This window comes from Octopus sinensis, linkage group LG14 (genome assembly GCF_006345805.1).
Source record: "Octopus sinensis linkage group LG14, ASM634580v1, whole genome shotgun sequence".
In the NCBI taxonomy this organism is placed as follows: domain Eukaryota; kingdom Metazoa; phylum Mollusca; class Cephalopoda; order Octopoda; family Octopodidae; genus Octopus; species Octopus sinensis.
Window position 1 is genome coordinate 50,298,435 of NC_043010.1, and position 18,885 is coordinate 50,317,319.

Sequence of the window (18,885 nt, forward strand, 5' to 3'; positions counted from 1 at the left end):
TATATCTGTTTGTTGTCTACACCACCTGCCTTCATCTTTTGTTTTTTTGTGAATTCTCCCTATATATATATCACCATCATTTAACATCCGCTTTCCATGCTGGCATGGGTTGGACAATTTGACTGAGGACTGGCAAACCAGATGGCTGCAACAGGTTCCAATCTGATCTGGCAGAGTTTCTACAGCTTGATGCCCTTTCTAATGCCAACCACTCCGAGAGTGTAGTGGGTGCTTTTACATGCCACCGGCACGAGGGCCAGTCTGGCGGTACTGGCAACGGCCATGCTCAAATGGTGCTTTTTACGTGCCACCTGCATAGGAGTCAGTCCAGTAGCACTGGCAACGACCTTGCTCAAATGTTATATATATAGGTGTGTGTATGTGTCCTTCTATTTCTGTTTGTCTGCACAACTGCTTGACAACAGATGTTGGTGTGTTTACATCCCTTTAACTTAGCAGTTTGGCAATAAAGCCCAATACAATATGTATCAGGCTCACAAAAAATAATTCTTGGGGTCAAGTTATTTTACTAAAAGTTGTTCATGGTGGTGCCTCAACATGGCCAGAGACTAATGACTGAAACAAGTAAAAGATAAACGAAAAAAGTGGTGTCCCAGCATAGCCACTGTCCAGTGACTAAAACAAATAAAAGATAGAAGGTCAATCAACGGCAACAATGACAAAAAGAGTGTTAGTGAAGGAAAAAAAAAACGTTAATACCAACCTTGACTTTTGTAAGGGTGTGTAAGTCTGAGATGAACTCTACACAGTCATTGAGGTATTGTTTCATGCAGTCAGCTACGCAGGTACTGGTTAACATTTGCGATTGGGACTTGAATAACATACATACATCATTGTTTACAATGTTTGAAGGGCAGATTGTACCACCAGCATCCAGAACAACAAACTACAACAAAAGAATAATAATAATAATAATAATAATAATAATAAATGCCCTGATGCAGTACCAGGCAGTGACTCTTGTGGCTGCTGATCTTAACTGATTGGAAGTGTTATCATGCACATGGTATTGTCTTGGTATAAAAGATGGGCTACAGCAAATATTCTGCTCAATACCACAGATTTGCTTGTCAGTTGTTTGACCTTAACCAGTTGAGCATGTCCCTTAGTGGCTGACAATATGTGCATCTCTGATCGTGAGCAGAAGTAGTGGGGGAGCATCATAGCATCATAGTTGAGAGAGATTCTTTGAGGTTTAACTAATTCACCTCTGGAAACATGGGTGTTTTGTTCAACATCCTTAAACAACCCTTATTCAGGGATCTTTTGAGCAGGATGGGTTATTCGACCAGAAGAAAATTCTACCACATAGCTTTGAGATTTTGATGACGTGATTGTTTATTTTTAGAATGACATTGTAAGGTAGGTGTGAGAAGCCACCATTTGGCTGGATTTAACATAAAGCAAGGAGAACATTTGGGCCAGATATACCTGGTTTAATTACTAAAGGATTAAAGTAGCTCGCCATCTCAGACATTTAAGCATATTCTCATATACATGTATTCAAATGTTTGTTTTGCAGACATAAACCCATTAAGCCTTTTGTTACCAACCTACCTTAAACCATTCCAGGTTCTATGACATAAACTTACTGTTTTAAAGTGGTTTAAATTAGAATCTTCCATCAATATTTCATGCCAAATTGTTCCAGGCCCCAGCTTAATAATTAGAAAGTTAATTTACTAAATTCTTCCTTAATTTTTAAAATAAATTGAAACAAAGGCAGCATATTTTAACAGGATTATGGTAACAAAATTGTTAACAAAAAATAATAATAATTCTTTACTTACTTGAACTAGTGACAACAAATTTTCATCTGGTAAACTCTGTTTGAACTTGAGAGCTTGCACCAATTCCAAGATCACAGTCCGTGTGAGGAACAGTTTGTCCCTTTCCTTAAAGGGAAGAAGAAAAATATTTAGAAAGTTTACTTTAGAACTGGACCAAAATAAGCAAAAGGCTATTTTCTTTAATACTCTTTTACTCTTTTACTTGTTTCAGTCATTTGACTGTGGCCGTGCTGGAGCACCACCTTTAGTCGAGCAAATCGGCCCCAGGACTTATTCTTTGTAAGCCTAGTACTTATTCTATTGGTCTCTTTTGCCGAACCGCTAAGTTAGTGGTTCAGCAAAAGATACCGACAGAATAAGTACTAGATTTACAAAGAATAACACCTGGGGTCAATTTGTTCAACTAAATCTCCTTTTAACACACCAGCATCGGTTGTCAAGCGATGTTGGGGGAACAAACAGACACACAAACATATACACACACATACACACTCGACTAGCTTCCGTGCCGGTGGCACATAAAATACACCAATCCGACCGTGGCCGTTGCCAGCCTCGCCTGGCACCTGAGCAGGTGGCACGTAAAAAGCACCCACTACATTCACGGAGTGGTTGGTGTTAGGAAGGGCATCCAGCTGTAGAAACATTGCCAGATAAGACTGGAGCCTGGTGCAGCCTTCTGGCTTCCCAGATCCCTGGTCGAACCATCCAACCCATGCTAGCATGGAGAACGGACGTTAAACGATGATGATGATGATGATGATGATACACATATATACGATGGGCTTCTTTCAGTTTCCGTCTACCAGATCCACTCACAAGGCTTTGGTCGGCCCGAGGCTACAGTAGAAGACACTTGCCCAAGGTGCCACGCAGTGGGAGTGAACTTGGAACCATGTGGTTGGTAAGCAAGCTACTTACCACACAGCCACTCCTAGTGCAAACCATTTTTTGGTTATTATGCAGTATTTTCTCGTATAACTACTTTCAGAATTTATTGACCCTTCTTCATACTGCTCCACGTGAAATAACTCATTACACCCTGTCTCTTCTGCAACTCACCATGTTCCTCCTTCAGAACAATCATATTTGATGCCTAAAAAGATGTGCTTCAGTTTATGGCAAAGTTCATTCTTGAAAAAAAATTACAATTCAGGTTTTAGGGTTGTGTGGTAACAATTTTGTTTCACAACCACATGATTCTGGGTTCAGTCCCATTACATGGCACTTTGGGTAAGTGCCTTCTACTATAGCCCTGGACTGATTAAACCCTTGTGAGTAGATTTGGCAGGCGGAAACTGAAAGAAGCCTATCCCATGTATATGTATACGTGAAAAGCACCCATTGCAGCCTTGAAGCGGCAGGTGTTAGGAAGGGCATCCAGCCAACTCAGAAACCATGCCAAATCAGACTGGAACCTGCCCTCTTGCTTTCCAGTTCCAGTCAAACCGTCTAATGCATGCTAACATGGAAAGTCAATGTTGATGATGATGATGATGATGATGATAACGATGTGTGTGTGTATGCATGTGAATGTGTGTGTGTGTATGCGTGTGTGTGTGCATGTGTTACCTTCTAAGAAAAAGTCTGAAACCACTGGTCCAGGAGTTAGATGGTAAATGTTTTTATTTTTCATTCCCTTCGAAATTTTATTCCTAATAGTGGTTTGGAATTTAACTGTCCTCTCTAGCGTGCAAAGAGCCCTATGATGGATGTCTCTTATGTGTTTATAAGTATACTGTATCTATATGACTAATATATAGTCTACTGACTAAATTTTTACACGCTAGGCCACTGGTAATGGAAATTTTTAATACCTCTGATTACCCTTTGATATTATTAATTATATGTGTGTGTGTGTGTGTGTATATATATATATATGTGTGTGTGTGTGTGTGCCTTTGTGTTTGCATTTGTCTGCCATCACCACTTGACAACTGGTGTTGGTTTGTTTACATTACAATAACTTACCAGTTTAGCAAAAGAGATTGACAGAATAAGTACTAGTGAAACAAAAAACAAAAAACAAAAACAAACTAAGTACTAGGCTTGGTTTGTTTGACTAAATCCGTCAAGGCAGTGCTCCAGAATGACCGCAGTCCAATAAATGAAGCAAATAAAATTAAAAGGTGAAAGATAAACTTTTTACTGTTTCATAAAACAATTTTAATGTAAATTTACTATTTTTATCATTTAGATATCTGATGTGGTATACAGACTTTGATTAACAAATGTCAATAGTATTCAGCACTGCGCAATGAGTTACAATATGTGAACACTGGACCAGGGAGACAAATGTAATATTTTGATAAGTTTTGGCCTTGACTTTTGTTAATTGCCAACACAAATGCAGACCTGATAAGGATTTGGCGTCTTTTTAAAGTAAGTGACAAATCTGTACAGGATGATTGTAGACTGATATGAAGAATCATCAAAGCACTCTTTTATTTGTTTCAGTCATTTGACTGTGGCCATGCTGGAGCACCACCTTTAGTCAAGCAAATCGACCCCAGAACTTATTCTTTGTAAACCTAGTACTTATTTTATCGGTCTCTCTTGCTGAGCCGCTAAGTGACGGGGACGTAAACACACCAACATCGGTTGTCAAGCGATGTTGGGGGGACAAACACAGACACACACACATATACATATGCATGTATACGACGGGCTTCTTTCAGTTTCCATCTACCAAATCCACTCACAAGGCTTTGGTTGGCCTGAGGCTATAGTAGAAGACACTTGCCCAAGGTGCCATGCAGTGGGACTGAACCCAGAACCATGTGGTTGGTAAGCAAGCTATTTACCATGCAGCCACTCCTGCACCTGCTTACCACACAGCCACTCCTGCACCTGCTTACCACACAGCTACTCCTGCACCTATGTTCAACTTCAACACAAATAATTTTACTTGCTTCCCAACCACATGGTTTCAGGTTCAGTTCCACTGTATGGTACCTTGTGCAAGTGTCTTCTTCTATAGCACCAGGCTAACCAAAGCTTTGCGAGTGGATTTGGTAGGTGGAAACTGAAAGAAGCCAATTGTATGTATGTATGTGCATGCATGTGCACATGCATGTGTGTGTGGGCATGCAAGTGCATGTGTGTGTGTGTGTGCATGTGTGTGTGTTATTATATCCTTTTCTTGTCTTCATGTGGTATTTGTAAACGAATGCCGCCCACATGCAAACAGTTCCCTTTGTTTCCAATCTTCCATGGAAATATGTCTGGTCATGGTGAAATATTACCTCACTTGGAAACAGGTGAGGGTTAGTGACAGGAAGGGTATCCAGCTGTGGAAAATCTGCTTCAAAAATTCCATCCAACACATGCAAAAAGGAAAAAGGGGGACATTAAAGATGATGAAGATGATGATGATACACAGACACACACATATATTATTCTGCTTAGGCATGGCAAGACTAATAGCCTAATGTAGAACTCAATATACATATGTGTCAGAACGAATCATTAGTCGAGTACACACACACACACACACGAGGGTTGATTCATATGAAAAAGTAAGTGAACAAAATGAAATACTTAAAGAAAATATTGCATAGCAATGATGGCAGGTGAATCAAATATACTGTAGTTCATTGTAGGATATAAACAATATGACCACTTGCTTATCAGGAAATTTTTAAGCTTGATTTAAAAAAAAAATTTTAATGTTTTTCTTTAAAGTATTATAGTATTTACACTCCAGTGAAATCAAGAAATCAACTCATAAATAAACAAAACCCTCAAATCCATCACTGTACACACACACACACACACACACACACACAGAGTCACATATCTATGTATGTATTTATGTATGTTTGAAGATAATCAAACCAAATTTTCACCATTTCGAGCCACTCACCCAATGAGTATTTTCTGCCAAATTTGATGAAAATCCATTCAATCATTTTCCAGTAATTTTGCAAACACACAGACCAAGATCAGTGATTAAGCTTTTGCTTACATGCACAGGGTAATGAAGGTCATATAGTAATGCTTATTCCTTTGTCATCTTATTTTCTTATTTTATCATATATATATATATATATATATATATATATATATATATATATATATGTATATGAACAAGATAGTAAGATGAACTAAGTAACCACTCTATTTCTTCTTTACTTTATTATTATAATCTTTTCTTTTTTAAATACCATAATATTAAGAACTTACCTTCCCCATTGTACGGCTGCACAGGGAACATATGTCGATAATCTGCTGAAGTTTAAATGAACAATTCTGGATGGTAAAACTCATCACTTTTGAAAATGGTTCAAGGATTCCCTAAAAAAAAAAGAGAGAAAGAGCAAGTGAAGAATTTGTTTCTATGAGATTAAAAAGAAAGTCAGATAGAACATTAGAGAGAGAGAGAGAGAGAGAGAGGTGGAGGAGAATATCTTATGATTCACATTCAAAAATTTATGTTGGGTCACAGAACATTCTAAATTTCATAATTCTAGTTTTTATGGACATGTATGAGCCTCTAGGACAGAATGGTTAAAATACTTAAAATATCTTTAAACCCATGTGTATTTTAACAACAAGCTCGTAATACAAATTGTAACCAAAAAATGCATGGTTGTGTAGTTAAAAAGTTTGCCTTGTAACCGGGTGATTCTGTGTTCAGTCTCACAGCGCAACATCTCAGGCAAGTAAATCCAATTTTATAGTAAAATATTATATAATATTAATTCGAGACAAAACCACTATTTTGCAAAACAAACAAGGAAAGACTTAATAAATACATAAAAATTTTTAATATAAAGAAATAAACCGCCACTACAATCGTTTCATGTCTTCAATGACATTCGTCAGGTGGATTTTCGATCTAAATATTATATATATATATATATATTCTTTTACTTGTTTTGGTCATTTAACTGCAGTCATGCTGGAGCACAACCTTAAAAGGAGATTTAGTCGAACAAATTGACCCCAGGGGTTATTCTTTGTAAATCTAGTACTTATTCTGTCGGTGTCTTTTGCTGAACCGCTAAGTTATGGGGATGTAAACACACCAGCATCAGTTGTCAAGTGATGGTGTGTATGTGTGTGTGTGTGAGTGAACTGAGACACAAACACACAAATATATATATATACAACAGGCTTCTTTCGGTTTCTCTCTGCCAAATCCACTCACAAGGCATTATTCAGCCTGAGGCTATAGTAGAAGACACCCAAGGTGCCATGCAGTGGTACTGAACCTGGAAAAATGTAGTTGGGAAGCAGGCTTCTTACCGCATAGCCATGCCTGCATGTATGTATGTATGTATGTATGTATGTATGTATGTGTGTATGTGTGTGTGTGTGTGAGAGAGAGAGAGAGAGAGAGAGAGAGAGAGACAATATCTGGACTTAAAAGATATATGCTAGTTCACAAAAACATTCCTTCAGAATCAGATTCCAAAGCGCAAGGATGCAGAAGAAACTTGAATAATATTTGTCACTTGTGTTTTAAACCCTGTCAGTCAGCAAAGTCATCTCAGGACTCATCAACAGAGTGATTGTGCCATGTGATGGGGTGTGGTATGTGTGTTGATAGGACAGCTATCATCTGTCAAGATGAAGAAATCATCATATATATATATATGTGTGTGTGTGTGTGTGTATGAGTGAGTAGACAAATGAAAGAAGGGCACTCAACACATTTATTGGGAGTTACATGTATGGATCAAAACAGTTTGAATCTAACTCCTTGGTACTCTGAGTTTCAAGTGTGATACTAATCTTTGGTCATTGGAGTCTGAATCTGACTCCAATGGCCGAAGATTAGCATCATGCTTGAAACTCAGAGTACCAAGGAGTTTGAATCTGTTTTGATCCATGAATATATATCATCATCATCATCATATATATATGATGATGATGATGATGATGATGATGATGATATATATATATATATAACTTTAGATTCGTTCAAATAACATTGCAATCTATCATAGATAAAGAACTTTCTCATTTATGGTAATGATATAAACAGACTATTATCAGCCAGCACGCTGGCATCCTCTCTTGGACTCCTAGATGCATTTCTGGCATGTTATGCCTTCTTCAGTAGAAGATACCAAAGAAAGATAACTCTGAGTTGATTAGGAAGCCATAGCTTTATAATAAATCGGTCAATGCTAGTGACTGATTTGCACTTGTAGACTGGCTGATCTGAACAAATACATTTGCAGTGACAGGAAATAAACAAACATATTTGAACTAACCTAAAGCTACACACACACAAACACACATACACATACATACACTCACACACAAACACACACTTACAAACACACACACTCATGCACATGTAACAGTAATATAAAGTAAAAAGCAAGTGAAAAAACAGATAAAAAACTTACCCGGACATTTGTAATTCCAGGGATTTTTAAAATGGAAATCATAATGCGTAAAATAGAAGTAGTATCACATGGATTTGGCAAAACTAGAGGAAGATGACGGAAAAAAATCTCAAATTGAGTGAGAATGTTAGGCCATAGTGGGGAGGAAGTTTCCAATGGGATGCAGTTTAGGTAAGTGGCCAAATTACTCAGAAGTAGCATGATGTTCTCAGATGGAAGTGTTTTTTTGTTGTTTAAGCCCTGGAATTATATATAATATATGTATATATTGCATAAGTAATAACCATCATAAGTGCAACAATTCATATAATAAAAATAACAATAGCAGCAATAATAATAATAATAATAAAAGATGTACAGGTGTGAATAGTTGTAGGGCTAGGTGGTATTTATTACAAATGATGGTAAGTGTTGGTGGTGTGGCTCATGTACAATGGTATGAGTTTTGTAATCCACAATTTTCCTAACCCAGTGTTAACTGGATTATGTAATTGTAACAAGAAACTTAAATGCCCATTAGAAAATAAATGACTAATGAAAAACGTTGCATAAAAATGTAACATTAAAACTAATTTACATACTTTCACATATGTGGTGGGTTCCACATCTTCCACTTTTAGATCAAGATTACATAATTATTTTCATACATTTAGAAGACGAGATAAAGTGGAAATAACATTGCTCTCCATGAAGGTGTGAGTGTTAAAGGACAAAACTGTCCATTTTCACTTAACATGGAACTTTGCTAGACATACTAAGCCTTTTGTTAGTGATAAAAATGGTTGCAATCTCTGCTGTTTGGAATTGCTGAAAATTTTTAAATGCACAAGTGATGTGCATTTTAAATCAGATGAATTTAGGATGTCAGCAAAGTCAGCCTCAGTGGCATTTGATCATATGAACATATAAAATGTAAAGTCAGAAAAAAATGCAGCTAAACATTTCGTCTGGCACAGAAATAATCCTGCTGCCACCTTACTACTACTACTACTAATTTACATATTGGTTTCAAATTTTGGCAGAAGGCCAGTGATATTGGGGGAATGCGTAAGTCAATTACATTGATTCCAGTGCTCAACTGATATTTATTTTATCAACCCCAAAATGATGAAAGGCAAAGTCGACTGTGGTGGAATTTGAACTCAGAACGTAGAAAGGGACGAAATGCTGCTAAGCATCTTGCCCGGTGTTGTAACGAATCTGTCAGTTCACCACCTTTACTACTGTACATATTGATAACAAACAATATATAAAATACACATAAAATTATACCTCCAGAAGAAGCTGCATCGGTGTATGGCATGTGAGTTCATTAAAGTCAATAAGAGCAGATGCCATCGTCTTCCAAAAGTTTGTATCTGAATAAATAATATAAAATGTTAAATAGCAGGATGATGATATCACAATGGGTCTGACATTTTGATAAATACTTTGTAAATCATGTATTCTTTCAATTTTCTTTCAGATTTTTCACCACAAGATATATTCATTTCCTATTTATACTATATAGGGTGCTTTGGAATTGTAAATTTAAAGCAAAAAAAAAATAAATAAATAAAGGTATTATTACATGTAAAAACTCATTCACAATTTTGGCACACTTCATGTGGTAAGAAGCTTGGTTCTGGATGTGTGGCACTTTGGACAAGTGTCTTCTACTGTTGGAGGGACAAACACAGATACACAAACACATACATATATATACATATACATATATACGACAGGCTTCTTTCAGTTTCCGTCTCCTAAATCCACTTGCAAGGCTTTGGTCAGCCCGAAGCTATAGCAGAAGACACTTGCCCAAGGTGCCACGCAGTGGGAGGTACCAGATGATAGTTTATATTTAAATATATGGGTAGAATTATTACAGGAGTATAGATTACAAAGGTCAATAAAGGATCAAATGAGGAAAGTTCATAATGATTGTGGTATATGCTAGTATTCTCCCTGCATTTTTAGTTGCTACTCAAAAAGGAGTTTTAGGCAACAAGTCAACTTCAACGCTAACTGTATGTGCCTATTACTTTATATCATCAAGCATAACATTAAATAAACATATAGAGCTCTGATCTGGAAGAATTGTTGGTACGCTGAACAAAATGCATAGTAGTATTTCATCTATCTTTTATGTTCTGAGTTCAAATTCCATTGAGGTTGACTTTGTCTTTCATCCTTTTGGGGTCAATAAAATAAGAACCAGTTGAATTTAGGGTCAAAATAATAAACTAACTCTTTTCCTAAAATTGCTGGCCTTGTACCAAAATTTGAAACCAATATTACATAAGCATAAGACATTTCTTCATGCTCCATAGAGTTCATCCTACCTTAGAATTGATTTTCTTCTTAAGAATTATTCTTACCCTAAAGAGTTAATCCAATATTTAATATGGTCGTAGATATACAAGCATCAGGATGATCAACAAATGGAATAATTTGACTGGTAACTCTAAAGCGTTTGTGCTTATCTAGAGCTAAATAACAACATAGCATGATGGATTGACAGATTAAAATAAGCCTTCCTTGTACAGGCACAAGACTTGAAATTTTTTAGAGGGGGGGGGGGCTAGTCAATTACATCAACCCAAGTTTTCAACTGGTACTTATTTCATTGAGCTTGAAATGTTGAAAGGCAAAGCTGACTTCAGCAGAAATTGAACTCAGAACATAGAGACTGATGAGATACCACTAAGCTCTGTGTCCAGCATGCTAATGGTTCTGTCAACTTGCTGCCTTAATGATAAGTTAATAAAATAACAGCAGATTGATTTTATTACACACACCACACATCCTATACAATACTTACCTTCTAAATTACTTTGGAAAAGTACTGGAAAAATTCCATTCGGGGCAAGGTGGTGTAAACAACACCTCATGAACTGTCTGGCAATACTTACACAATTGCCAGGTGCCATTAAAGTACTGAAAGAATAAGATGAATATAATATGAAACAGAATATAAATATGGTGTTGAATCATTTTTTTTCTTTTTTGGTTTATGATTAAGTTTTTTAAAATTCAATCTCACTTCACAGAATCGTGGGTAAATTGTCTTTTATTATCCCAACCTGTGCATTATAAACGAATTTGGTAGACAGAAACTGTATAGAAGTCTGTGATATATATATATATATATATATATATATAATCATCATCATCTATGTGAAGGCATGTGGTTAGGCCGTTGCACACTAGATCATGAGTTCAATTCCCTGAGTGGGCAGTGCATTGTGTTCTTGAACAAAACACTTCCACATACAAAGACTACCTTCTCTGATAACTTTCCTATTATTTCACTGCACCTCTTGTGTATACATAGCTTGCACTGGGAATGCCATATGGAATTCCTGCTTTTTTTCTACTTATTGAGCAGAGCCATTTACCTGATGGAGGAAGGTCCTGTTTGTTTTCTTGTTTACTAGAATCTTAGTCTTTGCTAAGCTAACCTTAAGGCCCTTTGATTCCTTTTGCTTCCACATTTGGAATTCATTTTGTAGTTCTGTTACAGAATCTTCTATAAGAGCAAGATTATCAGCATATAACAGTTCCCAGGGGCAACCAGTTTTGAATTCTTCTGTTATGGCTAGGAGGACGATGATGAATAGGAGGGAACTGAGAACTAAATCCTGATGAGTGCCTACCTGTATACTAAATTCATCACTATACTCATGGTTAACTCATCATACTGACAGAACCTCTGTACATGGCTTGTATGGCTTTCACAAGTTACCCGTCTAGTCCTAGTTTCCCTAGAGCCATATCACAGAATGGGGTACTTTGTCAAAGGCTTTCTTTAAGTCAACAAACACAATGGTACAAAGGTTTGTTTATTCTTGAGCAGAAGTCTGACTATAAAGATAGCATCAGTAGTGCTTCTCCTTGGCACAAAGCCAAACTGCAGTTCATTTAATCTGATTCTGCTCCTAATTAGGCCATGTAAATGTGTTTTTTTTACTTTATTAAGGTAACAATACATTAACTACATAAGCGTAGCTTTATTCATAGCAAACACATTAAAAAAAACAATCAAAAAGTAATCCATACAATTCAAAAGAAGTGGAAAAAGATATCTTAATTCATAACAATAATGTGGTCAGAGGAAAACAATAATAGCAACAGCAACACTGACAGAACGATCCAGGCGAATCAACCAGATATAGTCATTTAGGACAGATAAGACAATATTTGTAGACTAATAGCTGTAAGTATTCCCACTGATAAAAATATATCTGTAAATGAATTTGACAAATTAAGTAAATATAAGGACCTGGAAATTGAAATACCAAAGATGTGGCATCTTAAAGCAAGAACTGTTCCTGTTATTGTAGGTGCCTTAGGTATGATAAAAAAAGATATGTTAGGAACATCTAGATAACATCCTAGGTGAACCATGTCTCAGAGAAATCCAAAAGATAGTGCTGACAAGTACTGCCCACTTCCTTATAAAAACCCTATCAATTTAAATGTCTGTATTGTATTACATGAAGATATTTAGCCACTTCCCTTCCCCAAGCTTTCAGCCATACTGAAACATCTCTTATCCCTCACCCACCCTAGGATGCTGGGTGAGTCTTGGCAAGTGATTGTAACAAACATGCAGATTAAGAGTAAATAATATAATAATAATAGGTGCACTTGGAAGTATACCAATAGTAAATTGGTGCACTTGGAATAAACCAATAGTAATTGGTACACTTAAAAGTATTAGCACTCATCTGCAAACATGGCTGAAAAAGATCGGTTTAAGTGTGAAGGTAGAACGCCTACATACATCAGTATTGCTTGGAACTGCAAGAATTCTTCGAAGAGTTCTTGAAGCATGACCAGTATACAAGTGTTATCTTAGTCTGCTGGATGTGGGCAGCTGACACTTTCCATCATACCAAGCAAAATAAGCTGAAAATTTTCATCAAATAATAATCATCATCATCATCATCATCATCATCATCGTTTAGCGTCCGTTTTCCATGCTAGCATGGGTTGTAATAATAATAATAATAATAATAATAATAATAATGCTTACCTGTCAACTTGCCAGGGATATGAATTAGAAGAAGCAATCCTGTGGAGCAAAAGAAATTTCCATAAATAACCAACAGATCCAGACATTAAGGGAAAATAAAAACATTCAAGAAGCAACATATAGTGCTTTGGGAACCTGTCCAGTCGGTCTTGTGCTGGTTTTTGTCAACGATGTATGTGCGTGTGTGTGTGTGTGTATGTATGTATGGATGGATGGATGTCTATAGAAATCTGTGATGACTTTCACATTTGACATGTGGCACACAATGAACCTGTACAGGCAATGTTGATTTGAGGGAGAGAGCTGGAGTAATAGATGTAATATGTACAATGTAGGGTGTCCCAAAATCATGGTTTTGATTCACAGACTGCATGGTTCATTGTGTTCTTGAGCAAAACAACTTCATTTCACGTTGCTCTGTGAACACTTCAACACCTGACATGTAGTACACCATGCGACTGTAAAGGCAATGTTGATTTGATGATGGAAGCAAGCCAAGGTATAGCACAAGCATTTGATCACCGTAAACAAATCACCTGTCATCATCATTCATCATTGTTCGACCGTGGTCGAGACAATGGAATTTACCATGCTACGCCAGACTTCACGGTCCATCATGGCATTACGGAGGTCCTGTTGCTGGATGCCTGTATCCCTGGAGATTACATCAGTACTGGTTGTTTAGTAAGAAAGGGTAGAACTTCCATCTGTCGTTTATGACAGGAGAGGCCAACATGTATGTACAATAATTAATTGGATCTTAGTTTTGCATGCAAATAGCTGTTAGGTTTTCCAAAAGATAAATATATCTTTAATGTTGACATTGAATGTAGTCACTAGCTGTGAACATGGTCCCTAAGGATCAAAACGGAGTTAACTCTGTAAATTTGACAATAAAATAGAAATAAAATAAAAATATATATGTGTGTGTGTACATATATGCACATATACATGTATATATGTGTATGTATATATGTATATATATGTGTGTTTGTATATATATGTATGAATATATATTATATATATATATATATATATATATATAATATATATATATTATATATATATATATATATATATATATATATAAATACACATATATATACATAGATACACACACAGATATATACATACTTACATATATACATATAAATATACGTACATATATATATATATATACATACATACATGCAAATACATATATACATATATGCATATATATATATATATATATATATGTACACACATATATGTATGCATACATACTCACATGCACACATACAGACACACATATCCATACACACACATTTGTGTGTATGTAGACATGTACATGTGTAAATCAATGTAAATGCCTTGTAGTAAGTATTTCAGTCCATAAAATACAGAGGTAACTTTCTGAAGAAAGTATCTCCTGACGAAACTACTCATTCAAGAAATAGTGTGTGATTCTTCATGTGTCAGACGAAGTACTAAGGTTCAGTATAATCGACTAAAACCCTCGACCCCTTATGTCAACCAACCCTGGATAGCCACAGTCAAAAACCAAAAAAAGCAAAAAAAGAGTATATTTACTTTGCTACACACTGGAGGCTGTCCAGCATTGTGGGCATTGCCAGTGAGGGCTCCCTGTATATAAAAGCTGATAATACCAGAATGCACAGCCCAATGGTTTCTTCATCATATTGTTCCAGTATAACATGGCATTCTGGACATCTATCAACCATTACTGTATCTCCATAGCGATTGAATTGTGGGCGCTGATGTGTTTTCTTTTGTTGACTTTTGTTTAGTAATTCACTACGACGAGTTCTTTGGCTAAAATGGGAAATATTTAAAAAATATTTTAAAATAAATCTAAAAACCGAAGAAAAAATGGTCTTCATAAAACAGTTAATAAAATATAGTTCCTAAATGGAAGCATTCATTTATTATTTACTTTTCTGTTGTTTTACATTTTTTTTTTTGAAACATGCAGTAATAAATCTGGAAATATAAGTATTTTCAAACATTTTTATTTTGGTCATTATCACTGTCATCATTTAAACTGGCCATACCCTGTCCAAATATTCCACCTGTTTCATGTTCAAACCAACCAGATCTGACCTCTCACACCCACCTTACAATGTTATTCTAATAATAAGGAATCCTCATCATCGTCATCGTATAGCGTCCGCTTTCCATGCTAGCATGGGTTGGACGGTTCAACTGGGGTCTGGGAAGCCAGAAGGCTGCACCAGGCTCAGTCTGATCTGGCAATGTGAATGTAGTGGGTGCTTTTTACGTGCCACTGGCACAGGTGCCAGACGAGTCTGGCAAACAGCCACGATCGGATGGTGCTTTTTACGTGCCACCGGCACGAGGCCAGTCGGGGCGGTGCTGGCAACGGCCACGTTCAGATGGTTCTCTTGTTCATCATTTAAATCCCAAAGCTACAAGATAATACATGATTAATTCAAAACAATGTGAATAAATAAGTATTACATTTGACAAAATAATCATCATTGTTTAACATCCATTTTCCATGCTAGCATGGGTTAGACAGTTCAACTGGGGTCTGGGAAGCCAGGAGGCTGCACCAGGCTCCAGTCTGATCTGGTAGTGTTTCTACAGCTGGATGTCCTTCTAGCTCCATTTAGACCCCTTTTTACATAAAAATCCAATTTGTATCAATGTTTGCCTTCTTCATTTTATAGATTAGATTATGATATCTCAAATGGTGTTCTTGTAGTCTCCTCTATTATTTTTCTCTTCCAATTCCAAATAACAATGATAAAAAATTTTTTTGTTATTAATAGATTGAAATGTTTGCAGGCAAAAATATTCTTACCTGGTTCTTCCAGAACCTTCAACGGCTTGAGACGGTGCATTTTCTGAAAGCTCAGGAAATATCTTTTGAAGTTCCACAGTAGTAAGACCAGTTTTTCTGGCTTTGCGTTGTCTGTAATTTGGTTTGAATAGAAAGTCTCGAGAAAACAACGTGCCTTGAGAATCTTCTGGAACAGAAATTTAAAAGTGGTTTTAATTATTTTTTAGGTAAAGGAAAACATAAAAGTCTTTTTTTATTTTATATCCCTTTAACATTCAGATTAATCCACCAACAGTAATGCTTATTTATCCACATTGTTTCAAATTAATCATGTATTATCTCATAATCTCATAGTTTCATAATTTTGACGATGTGATTCTTTATGTTTAAAGTGACATTGTAGAGTAGGTGTGAGAGGCCTAATCTAGCCAGTTTGAGCAAAAAAACAAATAAAATATTAGGGCTGTTTGAATACTAAAGGGTTAATAGAAAGATAGCATAAATTTTAATAAATTCCCCCCCCCCCAAAAAAAAGCAGAATATTTCAGCATACAAATATCACAAAATATCTTTTAGCTGTTATTAATCTCAGTCATTATACTGTGGCCATTCTGGGGCACCACCTTCAAGAATTTTAGTCAAAAGCATCGACTCCAATACTTATCTTTTAAGCCTGGTACTTATTCTATCAGTTTGCTTGGCTGAAGTGCTAAGGTACAGAGACATAAATACACCAATACCAATTGTCAAACACTGGTAGACGAGAAGCATATACACAAAATCACACATGCACATGACAGGCTTCTTTCAGTTTCCATCTATCAAATCCACTCACAAGGCTTTGGTCGGCTCAAGCCAATAGTAGTAGAGACTCACTCAAGGTGCCACACTGTGGGTCTGAACCCAGAACCATGTGGTTGGGAAGTAAACTTATTACCAAATTCCTATATATATATATATATATATATATACGAGCAAAACACTCCCCTGTCCAATGGACAGTGCTGAGTTGTCAAACATTTAAACCAAATTTTCTCAAAACAACTTGTCCAACTGTCGCATAGGCCTCCCCTTTGAGAAACACTGATTTAACCTAAATTTGAAATACCAGCAAAAGAAGCAATAAAGATAGACTTTTTTCTATTCCAAGAAAAACGATTTTAGAAATGCCCGTTCCCACAGCTTTATCGATCACATTCTCACCTGGAATCGATTTTCGCAATTTTTTCAAGACTTATACATGCCCTGATACCATCGGTATCTACATATCAAATTTGAGCGCAATCAGATGGAGGATGCCCGAGGTCCTAGAAGACACACACACAGACAGACAGAACAGATTTTATATACATATATATATATATATATATATACGCATTTTGTAGTTACATGAGCCTTGAGACTCAATGAACTATTTATTATTATCTTTATCATATAGGAGTAAGCTGGTAGAACCATTACTATGCTGATTCTTTACACTCTAAGTTCAAATGCCACTGAGGTTGATTTTGCCTTTCATCCTTTTGGGGCTGATAGGGTTGAAATATTATGAATATGCATATATACGACGGGCTTCTTTCAGTTTCCATCTACAAAATCCACTCTCAAGGCTTTGGTCGGCCCGAGGCTATAGTAGAACACACTTGCCCAAGGTGCCACGCAGTGGGGTAGAACCCGGAACCATGTGGCTGGTAAGCAAGCTACTTACCACACAGCTACTCCTAGTAAAATGACTTTGCCATTATTAAGGTGGTTGTTTGGAACTCACACAGAAACTGAAGATTTATTGCAACATATGGGGAGAAGATCCATCAATCCAAGCCAGCATTGAAAAATGAAAGTAAAATGATGACAATAATGATGACAACAGAGATGATGATGATGATTACAACAATAATGATAACATATACATTAACATCAGTGCAACCTACCTTTATTTTCATCTAATGCAGCATCTCCTGAATCAGTTGCTGTGTGATGCTTCTCGGATTCAGCATCCGATGTCTGCCCCTTTTCACTGTCCTCAGTGCTGTCTACTTCTGACAGTGCTTGGTCACGACTCCACTCTGAAGTAGTGGTACCATCACGGCCACTATTGCCATCAGTAGTGGTGCTACTGGACAGTGTTGGGGCAGCTGCTGGGTGCTTTTGAACTTCGTTCTGCTGTTCGAATTCCTGAATTTGCTGGGCCATCTTCTTCTCTACTGCAGTAGTAGGAGAGGATGTTGCTTCACCACTACCAGCAGCTGTATTAGCAGTAGCAGCAGTGCTACTACTACTAGCACTAGTAGCAGTTGATGTAGTTGTAGTGGTACCAGCAGTGGCATCATCAGTCACATCACGCAGTGGTACTATACTATGCTTGAAGTCCTGTGTTTTAGAGAATAAGAAAAGCATTTAAAAAAAAAATATCAGATCTTCCTCAAATATCTTTTTGTCTTTATGTTTAGTTCAGTGAATGGTCTAACCCTTCCATGAGTATATTTCTATAGTTCAGTGAATGGTCTAACCCTTCCATGAGTATATTTTTATAGTTCAGTTGGTAGAGCATTAGACTTTTAATCTGAAGGTTGTGGGTTTGAGTACCTCTGTGGGTGCACGATTATTTTTATGGGTGCAGGTATGGCTGTGTGGCAGAAATGTTAGCATGCCGGGCGAAATGCTTAACGGTATTTCGTCTGTCTTTATGTTCTGAGTTCAAATTCTGCCGAGGTCGACTTTGCCTTTCATCCTCACGGGGTCAATTAAATAAGTACCAGTTACGCACTGGGGTCGATATAATCGACTTAATCCGTTTGTCTGTCCTTGTTTGTCCCTTCTGTGTTTAGCCCCTTGTGGGCAGTAAAGAAATAAGAAGCCTGCTTCTGAACCACATAGTTCTGGGTT

At 36.7% G+C, this 18,885-nt stretch overlaps 1 protein-coding gene across 1 annotated transcript in view; it reads right to left on the reverse strand.

Moving 5' to 3' along the window:
- The window catches only part of LOC115218894 (protein unc-79 homolog), a 143,443-nt gene that overhangs the window by 36,163 nt on the left and 88,395 nt on the right, over positions 1-18,885 (reverse strand). The window contains 10 exon segments of the mRNA XM_029788893.2: positions 725-907; positions 1,812-1,916; positions 5,997-6,107; positions 8,174-8,413; positions 9,446-9,531; positions 10,977-11,092; positions 13,194-13,232; positions 14,766-15,008; positions 16,021-16,186; positions 17,931-18,369. Coding sequence (XP_029644753.1) covers positions 725-907; positions 1,812-1,916; positions 5,997-6,107; positions 8,174-8,413; positions 9,446-9,531; positions 10,977-11,092; positions 13,194-13,232; positions 14,766-15,008; positions 16,021-16,186; positions 17,931-18,369 — 1,728 coding nt within the window.